The sequence below is a fragment of the Globicephala melas genome, chromosome 2 (genome assembly GCF_963455315.2).
Source record: "Globicephala melas chromosome 2, mGloMel1.2, whole genome shotgun sequence".
Classification (NCBI taxonomy): Eukaryota; Metazoa; Chordata; class Mammalia; order Artiodactyla; family Delphinidae; genus Globicephala; species Globicephala melas.
The window spans coordinates 29,941,054-29,954,081 of NC_083315.2; the positions used below are offsets into that span (position 1 = coordinate 29,941,054).

At 57.2% G+C, this 13,028-nt stretch overlaps 1 protein-coding gene across 6 annotated transcripts in view; it reads right to left on the reverse strand.

The window, feature by feature from the left end:
• PCSK6 (proprotein convertase subtilisin/kexin type 6) overlaps positions 1-13,028 on the reverse strand; it is a 190,256-nt gene that overhangs the window by 9,885 nt on the left and 167,343 nt on the right. For 3 of the 6 annotated variants that reach the window (XM_060293711.1, XM_060293710.1, XM_060293714.1), the window contains exons 14-19: positions 11,072-11,251; positions 10,888-10,926; positions 7,465-7,567; positions 6,331-6,527; positions 4,462-4,549; positions 1,419-1,522 (exon numbers count right to left, since the gene is read on the reverse strand). In XM_060293711.1, the coding sequence (XP_060149694.1) occupies positions 1,419-1,522; positions 4,462-4,549; positions 6,331-6,527; positions 7,465-7,567; positions 10,888-10,926; positions 11,072-11,251 (711 nt within the window). The remainder of the gene's footprint in view (positions 1-1,418; positions 1,523-4,461; positions 4,550-6,330; positions 6,528-7,464; positions 7,568-10,887; positions 10,927-11,071; positions 11,252-13,028) is intronic. The other 3 variants (XM_060293712.1, XM_030878382.2, XM_060293713.1) reach the window with 2 other exon arrangements.

Here is a 13,028-nt window from a genome sequence, read left to right on the forward strand (position 1 = left end):
GGACAGCCTGACCCCTCAAGTGACAAAGAGGTCTCTGGACTGAGTGAGAGACTGTTTGCCAACAGGCAGTGTGGGGATGCAGACAAAGGAAACCACACTGAATAAATGAAATCAAAAGCATTATAAAGCTACACGCCTGAATTTTATGGATTCAAGTGCCTATGAAATTTAAATAAGTGACATCGGCGATGCTCTTTCAACCTGGGCTAAACAATGAGGCAAAGAAACCATGAAAATGACAGGCCACGAGGCAAACGCTAGGAAAGGCTGCTGGGCCCCTGCCTTGACGGGGGTTGTCCCAGGAGGGGGCCCCAGGAAGGCACATCTTCCAAAGGCCTTGAGAGTGCTGGTCTTTGCCATGGCATGTCCACTTCGGGTCAAGGGTCAAAGGCTCCTTGACATGGGCTCACGTGGCCACACTGGGACGGCTGCCCCGTCCTGCCATGCATCCCGGGACCCATGTTACGGCATCAGTGACTCAGCAGAGACCTAATTCTTACAGCGTTACTGCAGCAAAAACTCAACCTGATGTGGGTTTCTTAGAACAAGGACCAAAGCGCTGGGTTAGGAAGGAGGATCAAGAGGAGAAGATTCAATCAGAAACACGTATGCGTCCACAAGCTCAGAATGTGCTACAATATCCCGGTGCCAACAAGTCTGCAGCACGAAACCCAACAAGACAATCATTCTCTGCGATTCTGCATAAAAACTGCGCCTGGAAGGCAGCTATGCCATCATCTCTGTGGGAAATTACAATACACATAAAATTGTTTACAGAGATCTTTTCCTCTTTGAGTAAAATGTTCAAAATAGGGAAGACAGGTACAAGGAACTAAGGCTATGTTTTAAAAAGCCTTCTTCCTTCACCACGGGAACTTGCCCAGCCTCTCCCCGAAGATCGATGAATCGTGAAACTCCGGCACTGCTACCCTGAGGCAAGGGCTGGGTTCCACGCAAGAGCTCACTAGCAGTTAGCAATCCTTCCCGGCCTGAAAGCATCCCCTACCTGGCTGGGCTCCTGACACCGGGAAACCCAGGCTGCTCCAAGTGGGCCCTTGTGGTTTTTCTTTTTTTTTTTTAATTTTAAAAATTGTGGTAAAATGTACGTAACATACAATTGACCATACTAACCATTTAAGCATACAGTTCAGTGGCATTAGGCATTCATATTGTTATGCAAGCATCACCACCATCCACCCATCCCCAGATATTTTTTATCTTCCCAAGCTGAACCTCTGTACCCATTAACCACTATTCCCCTTTCCCCTCTCCCAGCCCCTGGTAGGGCTTCTGGGATTTAATGTTGCAACACCCATGGAAGCCCGCAAGTCCTAGGGCTTTCTGGGTTTCCAGGTAGTCAGCCCACCGGCCTGGGGAACTTGGGCTCCAAATGTGGCCCCCGCAGGCCGTGAACTCACCCACGCAGGTCTGGCAGGTGGGATGGCATTCCCCGCACCTGATCAGCTCAGAGTCAAAGTAGGTGCCTGGCTCACAGTCTGGAATGCAGCTGCCCCGTGCAAGGCTGTTGAAAAGAAAAAAATGGCAGTCTTTTATATCCTTTCCAAAGCTCTAATTCAATTATGATTTGTCCTCAAATGTCTTTCATGAGAGGAACTGAAGGTTGCTAAAGCACAGCTCTCGGAGTCACTTAAGGTTCTGAACTAATGAAAGCGGCAAAGCTGTCCTGCAGCATCTCGAGGCCGGCTGGAAGGGACACCTGGGCCTGGAAGCAGAGTCTCCGCCTTCTGGTGGCTGGTGGTCCCGAAGCTCCTTCCCAAAGCCCCATGGCCTCGGTCCCTGTGCGGGAGGCTGTGCCCTCCACGCCTTCTGTGCTCTTCTGCTCTGTGACACCTTCTCTTCACTGACACCAATCACGCTAGAACCCAAGGCCCACGAGGAGAACTCGAGCACGGGTGGGTCACCCCACTGGCTCGGTCTCACTGGGCGCAGCCCTGGGTGAAGCCTTGGCATCTGTGATGCGTGAGGGGGGGTGGCAGCAAGACTGACCCTGAGTCCCAGTGGGCTCCTGCCTCGCCCTTGCTGGAAACCTTCTGTGCTTCACAATGAACCTGAGATAAAATCCGCTCCTGGGACCCAGCAGCCCTGCCTGCTGTGGCTCTGGCCTTCCTCCCTCACCTCGCTCGGCCAGGCAGTGAGCGCACGGCTTCTGGAGCAGACCCTCTGCCCCTACCCCGGGCAGGCCAGCCAAGCTTCCTGCCCCTCCGTCCCCTCAGCTGTCCGCCAAGGCTCCTGCGTGGTCAGGTTACTTTGAGGACAGAACCCTGGCAGGTGTCGGGCACCCAGCAGTGTGAATGGGTGTTGGCTGCCACGGCTGCTTCAGTTCCCAAGCTCACTGCTGCACATGTTGTAGCTGGATCTGCTGCCTGACACATCAAACACATGCCACAGGGTCTGTGAGAGCCAGAGCCTCCTGCGCTTGGTGGGGGGGACGTCGGTGGGGCCGAAAGCATCTCTGTATCAAGGCGGAGGCCGACCCCAGGGCTCCCTCTCGTCCCGGCCCCCAGCTGTTCAGTCAAGTCTTTACTAATGGATGTTCCCAGCCTAAAGAGATGGACGCACGGCTCGGCCGCCCTCACTGCTTTAGTGGGACCGATGATTTGAAGCCACAGCTAAAGAGGATATTGGGCAATAAAAGGAAGCTTTCTGTGGATTACAGCTGATGATGTTTCAGTGTCCACAGTCCTCTCTGACTGCTCGTCACGGCTGCACCGCTGCCTCCACCTGGGGGGCTGCTGCCTGAGAGGCATTTTCTCCCCAGGACACAGCTCCTGGCCTGAGCATCTGACCTCCTCTCCCCTACCTGACCCACAGGAGCAGGGATGAACCGCCCCCTCCAGCACATCCCCACTGGGAAACAGGCTCCAGGGAGCTGGAAACACAGTGCCTCCCACTGACACCCTGAGTCTCCGGCCTGGGTGGGGGGCCCTGCGGGAGGGTCCCCACAGCCGAGCTCCCAGGCCCCAGTGGCGGCCAGCTGAACCTCTCCGCCTTTCCCTTCTGAGGCTCCCCTTCCTCCACATGTCACCCCTCCACTCCTCATCCTGCCTCGTCCAGCTCCCTGGGTCAGAGAACGGGCATGACGTGTGACTCTGGGGTCCTGTCCCCCTTCCCTCCCCCGACTCCCAGGAGCGTGGGGCAGTGGACCCTCTTCTCTCCGATCCCCTGATCTGGAGGAGGTGGGGCGGGCTTGGGGAACCTTAGTCATGCTGCTCCCGGAAACTGTTCCTCTCCCCGTTAGTAAGATGTGAAGAAGAATGCCATATATGTCACATACGTCATAGGTTGCTGTGAAGATTAAATGAGGCAGTGTTGGTGAGAGCAGCTGGAGTAAAATGCTGCTTTTCTTCCATCACTCCTTACTGCAAAAGAATTCAACCCTGGGGGGTTGAATTTGAGGGGAGGGGAGGCTGCAGGAACGGCAGCATCCTTGTCCCCTGGGGGCCAGGTAGAAACGCAGCGTCACAGAGCTGCTGGGTCAGCACCTGCATTTTTTTTTTTTTTTTTTTTTGGTGGTACGCAGGCCTCTCACTGCTGCGGCCTCTCCCGTTGCGGAGCACAGGCTCCGGATGCACAGGCTCAGCGGCAATGGCTCACGGGCCCAGCCGCTCCGCGGCATGTGGGATCTTCCCGGACTGGGGCACGAACCCACGTCCCCTGCGTCGGCAGGCGGACTCCCAACCACTGCACCACCAGGGAAGCCCAGCACCTGCATTTTAACAAGAGCCCGGTGATGCCCCCCGGCCCCGCCCCTGCTCACTGCCCTCGCTGACCCGTCCCTTTCTTCCTTAAAGTGCAGGCCCTGGTTCAAGACTGGATCGCGGGAGGGTCCATAGCACAATTTTGCACAGAATGATTTCTAAGCTTCTAGATGATAACTTCAAGGAAGAAGTAATGTATATTTGGTGGCAGTAAACAGGCTACACCAACGTTCCAAAATATTCTAGTAAAAAATCATTAGCTCGGTCAGATGCTTTTAAAGGAGGCGTGGGCTGAGCTTGGTGGAGCCGGGCAAACCAGGAATTTACAGAGTATCTCCAGAGAGCGAGCCCCCTCTGCCCTTCCCTCAGTCATCCAGACTGGGAAGGAAACTGGAGTGAGTGGGGCTCGGTGCCTAAGAAAAGGAGCTCTGTGCTTTGTTAGAACTCCCTACCCTTCCAGCCGCCAGCCCTACTTTCTATGAGAGGATCCACTCTCGCTCTTACCAGTTCTCCAAATGTTGCATAAAATGTAGACATTTTCCCCATCCTCTGACTTTCTATCATAAACACCAATCTCTAAGTGGAAATCTGATTTTGACTCGGAATCTGTATCCTGAAAGGCTTTGGGCCTCTGAAATTTTAGCTTTTAGGAAAAGGAGGCAAACACTTGGTAAATCAATGACAGACACTTATACCAGCATATACCCACGGCCGCGCCTCAGGTCTGAAGGGAGGGTCTTACCTGAATCCTTCTTTACAGACAGTACATTTCTCTGGTTCATCCATGCACTTCTTACAGCTTGGGTGGCATTTAAGGCAGTTTTTCTGATCTGGAGAAAAATAAGAGGAGGAAAAGAGAAGAGGTGGGAAGAGTGGATGTGGATCAAACCCGGGCGAACGAGACTCGGGTGTTCCAAGGCGGGGCTGATGGAACGGCCGTCACCGGCGTTGCCTCTAGACAGGTGACATAGTGACCGACCGCCAGAGGCATGTGGAGACCGCGTGCCCAGGTGTCAGGTCACAGGCCTCGCACCTCCTTTCTGGAGTGAAGTCCTCACACGACCTTGAGGCTTGGAGGTGGGCCCTTTCCAGAGGAAACGTGCTCTAGTCCTGCATCTTCCCCCGGGACTGGAGCCAGCGGAGCAGAGTTTAGCGAGGTGCCAGTCTTCCTAAGTGTGACCGGTGGGGCCTGAGGGTTCCCCTGAGTGACCCCACCCACCCAGGGCCCTCACAGGCGTCTTTACTGACACGTTGGCGGTCACCTGCACAGATATGAATCTCTGACACCCACCACACTTTGGGGAAGCCCTGGGTCTCGGTGATTACCCAGGTCACTCATCCTGGCACCCGGTCAGCACCACCCTGTGCTCGGGGCCCCACAGGTGGCATCACACACATGCTGCAGGGGCTCAGCGAGGGCATCTGGGGGTGACTCTCGGGGTGACCGAGGTGGCTGGTTTTTGCCCAGGGGTGGGGTGGGGGTTAGGGATGGAGGAGCCTCTGCCCCGAAAACAGTTCTGGTTGCAGCCCAGGGCAGGTGTTTTCAAAGCCTGTGAAACGTGTCTTGCATGACTCTGTGTCTCTAAAGAGTGTGGTTATTCCATGGCTTTATATGTCCTTAAGGATCCCTGGCTCCTTCCCCAGAGGAGTGAGAGCAACGCTGTGATGGGACCCCTCCTGCGGGATGCGGGCCAGAGGCGAGCTCTGGGAAGCGCTGCCCCCTCCCTGCACAACGGCCAACACGTCAGCTGAAAACTGTCCTCCATCAATTTAACCCAAGCCCTCTCTTTGGCCTCTTCCAGGCTGAGGTGAGCGTTCAAACCTTGGCATGAGGTCCTGGCCCCAGAGCCCAGCCACTCCACTTCCCAGGACAGGCAGGATGGCAGGACGCCTGTGCTGCTCTGAGTTCACTGGGTCATTGCTAGCTGTGGGCCCTTTGGCCTCGCTCGGCTTCACTTCCCCACCTGCAAGGTGAGGAAAGCGTCGCCCACCTCTTGGGAGTGTGGTCACTATGTGAAGTGCACAGCCAAGAACAACCTGTCCCCCTGAGCCGTTATGCCCGGCAGCAGGCTCCTCTTCATTCGTGGAGACCCGCAGACCTCCCTGGCCTCAGACCCCGGTTTCAGCTTAGCGGCTCTTGCTGGGAGGGGCTTTCACCCAGTTTCAACCACCAAGGCCACAAGCGGGTGCTGGGTCCCGCACCCCGCCCAGCGCCCACATCCACTGCTCCAAGAGAGACCGCAGGGCCTACCCGGAAGCCTTTCTGTTTGGACGTCTGAAATCGGTCTGAGCCTGAGAGCCACTGGCTCAAGCTACCTCCCTGTCCATCCTGAATAATGGACACTGACCTACAGAAGTGTGACAACCCCAGACTATGGGGGATCCATTTCTGAGTCACTTTGAACCACCCTGGCCAGGTTTTGGGAACTGCTATCCACTAACAGGGTCCAAGGGCTTTGATTTCATCCTCTCTCCCTCCCTCCCATTAAGGGTCCTTTCTCAGGATAGAGTACACAGGAAGCAGAAGGTGGGGAAAATTCTCCCAGGAGAGGGGGCCCCAGCCCAGAGCGGGGCTGACTCCTCATTTCTAGGCCCGGGGACACACACTTACTTTCATCAGCATAAAATCCAGCGGGACAGAAGGTCACACAGGTGTTCACCTCCTGATGGTGGTAGAACCCGCGGCGGCAAGACAGGCACTGGGTGGGGCCCCGGCCGGAGCAGGTCTCGCACCCCTTGTGGCAGCGGCGGCAGCGGCGGGCTGCCATGTCCCCAAAGTAGCCCAAGGGGCACACGCTCACGCACTTCCTGTGGGAGCAGATCGGGAGAGGACTTTCCTACTGGCCCCCAGCCCCACGCCTACCCGGCAGCACGAGGGTCAGGCCAAGGCAGGGCAGCTGGCTGGGAGGGAAGCCTTAGCTGCCTCCCTGTCAGCAGACTCTGAGGAAACACAGGCCCCAGGGCAGAGGTAAACCATTAATGCCCCTGAGAAGTTCCTGATGCAAGGGAGGGCTGAGGGCTTGCATGGGAACCTGGGACTCCTGCCCTTTCAAAGTTTTCCCGAGGCGGGCGGGGGCACTCGCAGGTTGTGCTTGGCTTCCTTGGGCAACACCACGACGGTATCTGACTTTTGGAACGTTCAGCTCCGGCAAAAACCCCACTGACAGTGCCCACGGGCAGTGAGTGGTCTCCAGGCTGTGCCCAGCCAGCAGAAAAAACGTCTTCGCCCAGCGCAGGGAGGTTGCGGCTGTGTCTGGGCCCCGGGGACACCGTGAGAGTCCCAGCCGCACCCCTGCCAGAGCCCTGGTGGGTGTGTGCTCCCCAGGAGGGCTGCACCCCTACCCGGCGCTCAGGGCTGGGGGCTTCTCATTCACGGCCGACTGTGCTGACTTTTAGAACAGTACTGGCCCTTAAGATGACGTTTGTCTGCAGTTCCCAAGTGGTTGTCATGCTCAATACGACCCATTTTTGTTTAGCAAAATGGAGAGAAAAAAGTTTATAAGCACAGACAAAACAATGCCACGGCCCCTGAGTTCTCACGGTCACCAGTTATTTATGAGATGAGAATAAAAGGTTACCAAAACATAAAATTCCCCAGCAGTGACCCTCAGGGTGATCTCCTTTCCGGGGTGTGTGGTTAATTCCTAAGTATACTGCCAGGCTGCGGGGGTGGAGAACACAGCTTGGCCACCTTAGCGGGACGCTGGGCGTCTCCAGGACACGCAGGGGAAGCCCAGCCCTTTACCTGCTGGTCTTGACGCTCCCCAGGCTGAAGTGGACACAGTTCAAGCACTGGTCTGCGTTAGGGCCATCACAGCCTTTGTCACCACACTCCGGATGGCACACACCTTAAAGAAACAAGCATTTCCTTTCACCCATAGAGATGTTTTCTCAATCACGTCCAGTCTCCTAGGACCCCATGTCCGGGTCTCACAGGCCCCTGCTGGGCCAGAGCACCCACCCCTGTGGGACCCGCCGCAGCTGGGAGCCAAGCCTGGCTCTGGGCTCCAGTGTCAGAGGGTCTGATGACTCGAGACAGGCAGGACAGCCGGTGGTGGGTGAGGACCCGGGTGGGTGAAGGCGGGCATTGTGAGGTTCTAGAGGAGCAGCCATGGCGGGGCGGGAGGGGCAGGGGACAGCCGCATGCAGCGTCCTCCCCTGCAGCGGAGCTACAATGCTGGACCAGCCACCAACTCTGATTTCCATCGTGAAGGAAAGCATGAAGATCCGACGGAAATTAAGTGGGAGAGGCTGGAACAGAATGCGCCACGTCCCTCACACGCGGTGAAGGAGGCAGGTGGGTTTCCATGACCCTGGTGGGTCTGGGGTGGGCGGGAGCTGAGCCCTTTTCAGCTCCCCTCTCTCTCACCCTCAGAGGGGGGCATCCTGTCTTCCCTCGATCCCCAAATTCTAACTCTGGAAGCCTGTGTGGTGTTGTCAAAGCGACGGAGAAAAACGCAGGAGCTGGGGGACCCCATCGGGTGCCCTGTCCTAGGTCTCCCCTCCACCTGCGCCTCGGGGAAGAGCCCAGTTTGACTGGCTCTTGCCCTCAGGCCGGGCGGCCCCTCCACAGGTGTCCTCCTCATCTGGGGGCCAGGGCCGATGCTGTGCTGGGACCCCCACCTCCCTTGGCCCCCAACGCTCTTCCTCCTCTGGGAGATGGTTCTGGAAAGCCTCCCCATGTGGGGAGGGAGGGGTCCGGCGGGGCGTTATGCAAGTTTTTGAGGCCGTGGAAGAAAAAACAACCTTCTACAAGGTTTTAGTTGTTGGAGGGGGTGGGGAGTGAGTTCAGAAGCAAAGAAGAGGTGTCTTGCCAGCCACCAGAGTTTCCTGGGGACGTGAGGGAAAGACAAAAGTCCCCATTCTCTGCCACCCACAATGGGTCTTTGCTGAGGGGCACAAAGCCCTCTTCATTCCTCTTTAAAGGGCCTCCAGACCTTCCCAGTGTTAGACTCAGCTGTATTTGGCTTCCCTCCCTGAAGGTTTACCGCTGCTGACATTTCCAAGGTTCTCACTGTGGGTCCCCCCGTGAACCCCTTTCAGAGCCGCGTGCATCCCTGGGGATGCACTAGACGCTCCTTGTGGTCTGGGTGGGGGAGGGCGCTGGGGTCGTGCTGGAGCACAAGGTGCCCCCACCCCTTCCCAGGCCCCAGGCTCACTCGATTTGGGGATCGATTCTCATTTGACTTGGTCCTTGTTCGCCTCATCCCAATCCACTTGTGGTGACAGTGGCTGAGAGCGTCCCCTACTCGTGTCCACCTTACAGCTGACCCCTTCACAGGGCAGCTGGCCAGATGGCTCTGGCGAGGCGCCTGTCACACCCCTGAGCCCCCCCAGGAGCCCCGCTCCCCTTCCGTCCTGGGATCCTTACTGTCCATGGGCAGCTGGACTCCCCTCTCCGGCCCTCACTCACCTCCTCCCCTTTACTCCTTGTCCCGGGGAGAGCTGGCCCTCCACCTGCGTACCCCCATCACAGCGCTGCTTGGCGCCCCCGCTGCCGGACAGAGGGTGGGGCCCCACGCCCCCCACCCCCACTGTCTGTATGACCAGCTCCGCCTCCGAAAGGCACGCAGCCTCCCCTGCCAGTTCACCCCTCAGCTGTGCATGAAGCTCCACAGAAAGCATCAACAGGGACTTCCCCGGTGGCGCAGTGGTTAAGAAACCGCGCTCCCAATGTGAGGGGTCCTGGGTTCGATACCTGGTCAGGGAACTAGATCCCACATATGTGCCGCAACTAAGAGTTTGCATGCCACAACTAAGGAGCCCACGTGCTGCAACTAAGGAGCCCACCTGCTGCAACGAAGACCAGACGCAACCAAATAAATAAATAAATATTTAGAAAGTCTTCGAGAATCATCGCCCCACCTCAAAGTCTCCCCTACCCAGCACTCTCTGTCCCTGGGCTTCTGCACCTGGGCTTGTTTGTCTGTGACTCGGAGGGCTCCCCCCAGGGCACCAACGAGATGCTCCTCCACACTGCTCCCCCTCCCCCCGAAGCCCTCTCCTCCTCTCCCTCCACGCCACACCCCTCCTGCCCCCTTCCCCTCTCTCGCTCTTTCCTGCTGTGACTGGTGCACTCGCCCCACTTGTCCCTGAGATTGCACGGAACTTCCCCAAGTGTCGGAAACACACCTTAGTCCCAGAGACCCCTCTAACCACCTGGGCCAGGCTTGGGAAGGACTGAGCGGCCTGGGCTGCAGAACAGTTAGAGTGAGATTCCAGGACAGTGTGAGGTTAGAGTCATAGCAGATTTTAAGGGGGGGAAAAAAAATCAGTCCTTTATTAATAATTACTGAATCTTGCCACAGTTTATAAATCACAGGGGGAAACAGAGCAGATTAGTCCATACATAATTCAATGCTCCATTTTAAAGGCACGGTAGAAAAAGTTTAAAATTGAATCGGCCATAATTTATGCTTGATCTGTATTGGTGGAGCTTCCCATTTTGTTACTTTTTTTCTTCAGAAGCTATTAGATAACTCAAAGCATCAGTATTCTTAGATCTCACCCATCATTTATCGAGTAGCTGTAACATTTAGCTAAGGAAAGTATGCCCAACCAGAAAGGCTCCGTTTCTCACAAATCACTGGGATGGTTCAGAGAGAAAGGAAGAGCTTGCCACCTAGCTCGCTGACCGAAACTGTGCCCAGCCCGGCAGCTGGGAACGTCCTCTGCATGCTGCCCCAGCTCTCAGCGTGGAGCGCTGCAGGCCCAGAGCCCAGGGCCACCCTGCAGGGGCGCAGCAGGAGGCAGAGGATCTGCAACGAGGCATCTTTACTTCCTGTGAGAGGCTTGAGCTGCTTCCTGCAGCATCAGTGTCCTCTGACATCAGGTCTGAGACCCTGTGCTGGGTCTTTCTCCCAGGCCCCTGGGCGGGTCAAGATCTCCACTGCCAGCAACTCCTGGCTGTGCTCACTCAGCCCAACCGTCCCGGGCTCCCGGTAGCACCCTGGTCCTTCCCACATTCTGGTCACAAGGACTGAAAGTGGATGGACTAGGGAGAGGGTCAGGAGGCTGAGACTGAAGACGGGGGCCTCTGATGAAAAGGGGGCGCCCCAGGGGAGTGTCACTAGCCAGGCGGCAAGTCCCTGTTCTGGTTGGGCATAGGGAACCTCTATTCCCGGCCTGGGAAGGTTGGCGAGTACTTACTGGTTTGAAGCATACTTACTGGTCTGTAAAATATTAGGAGAGCCATGGGAGGGAGGAGCTGTGAGTGCAAATTACCATCATTATTACGACTCCCAGGAAAGAGGAAGGCCTACAACCCTAGCCCCGCCTTCCGCCGGGAACAGCCCGCGTTTCAAGAGCTACACTGGAAAAATGAGCATCTCCTCTGGCCTCAGGTTCATTACCTGTGTAGTCCTCTTCGTCCTCGGGAACCTCGGCCTGGGACGGTGACAGGGCGGCCTTGGGTGGCTCTGGCTCTAGGGCTGAGAGCTCCAGCATCCGGGAGCGAGACTGATGGGCGCTGAAGGTGGTATAGGGGTGCTGGGCCGTGCCGTACAGGATGAGGCTCCACTCTTTCAACTTCCCTGGAAGGCACCGGACCCAGACTCACCCGAGGGTCCTTCGGGAAGCCCTTGATGTGCTCTGGCCCCTTGGTCTGGCCGGGGGCCTCTGTCACCCACGGAAGTGCCTGGCCCTGCCGGGCTCAGGTTCCCGAGCCCTCCCCCCGACAGCAGGGCTCTGAGCCCAGCATCTTCCCCTCCTCGTCATCTGGGGACCAGGGACCCACCTCCTGCCCAGGCCACAGTCTCCGCCCCTGGGTCTCGGCACAGCCTCCCCTCATTAGCCCCCACCCCCATGATGGGCAGCAGCCCCCTGCCCATCTTGGAACATCCAGTGGGTGGATCTGGGGTGGGGCCTGGCACTCAGCCTTGTCCCATTGTCCCCAAATGTGGTAACTGGGTTACGCTGAGGAGTCCTGCTTTTTGGATGCTCCATCCTGCGTCTTGGGCTCCTTCCATCCCAGTTAGTCCAGGGCAGATGGGCAAGTTTGGCGGGTGGCACAAACCCAAATGTCCACCGAGGCTGGGTGTGGGGAGGACCTCCTCAGAAACGGGAGGATGCCTGGCACCCACGCTGGTCTGGGTGTGGGGGGAGGACAGAGGCTCATGGGAGAGCAGCCGGCTGTGCACAGGGATGGGGCGGGGGCAGCAGGCGCCCCCCCCACACACACACAACCGCCGCCTCCACCAGGGAGCGAGGCCCATGCTGCTCAGTACCCTCAGGTGAGAACAGAAGGGAGACCTGGCCTGCAACGTCCAGGCGGGATCCCTGATGCAATAAAGCACACAAGGGCCGGGTTGGACGTGACCATGGGCCATGGGCCGGCTTCCCTTCTCACCACGGTGTGCCCAGCGTTTGGGACTGTGTGACCATGTCGGGGAGGTCACTGCTGTCACTGTCACTCAGGCGAGGGGCCGAAGGCCAGTGTGACCTGCCGGAGGACATGTGGCTTGTGCTAATGGCTCCGGCTGCCCCAGCCCCTCAGGGTTTATTGAGAAGTGGATCAACCCAACACGAATCGGTTCTGTCCCACGGCGGGGCACAGAGCAGCACCGTTTCTTTTTAACCATCATCCTGGCCAACTAAGGCCCCAGGTCCTGAAAGCCTGCAGCCTCCGAAGCCCCCAAGTCAGGCCCTGCACTGCTTGGGCCTCTCCTGGCCTGGCCAGGATTGAAGGATGTGGGTCCTTCGACTTAAAAGAACCGTCCTGGGGCTCCCCTGGTGGCGCAGTGGTTGAGAGTCTGCCTGCCGATGCAGGAGACACGGGTTCGTGCCCCAGTCCGGGAAGATCCCACATGCCACGAAGCGGCTGGGCCCGTGAGCCATGGCCGCTGAGCCTGCGCGTCCGGAGCCTGTGCTCCGCAATGGGAGAGGCCACAACAGTGAAAGGCCCGCGTACCGCAAAATAAAAAAAAAGAACCGTCCTGAGCTGTCTCCCAGGACATGGTCTCCAAAGGGCCGGCCTCTTTCCGTGGCCATTTCCCTAACGCAGTGAGCGACGCTTACAGGAGAAGTATTGATACTTCACACGGGTGCAGGTGCAGCAAACACAGGGCCTGTCTATGAACGATCATCCGTTCTCAACTCCCGGGGATCAAATTAAAGCTACATTTCAAAACCACAGAGGCTCTGGACATTTGAACTGCTGAGTGATGAACTGTCATTAAGGGGGAGCATAATAACTACAGGGCAGGGAACAAGGGCTCCGTGAGCTATAATTTGAATCGGGATTTATTTCAATCCTATATGATGTCTCCAAAAACACCCACCAAAGGCCTCATCACTAAAATTAGATTCTTA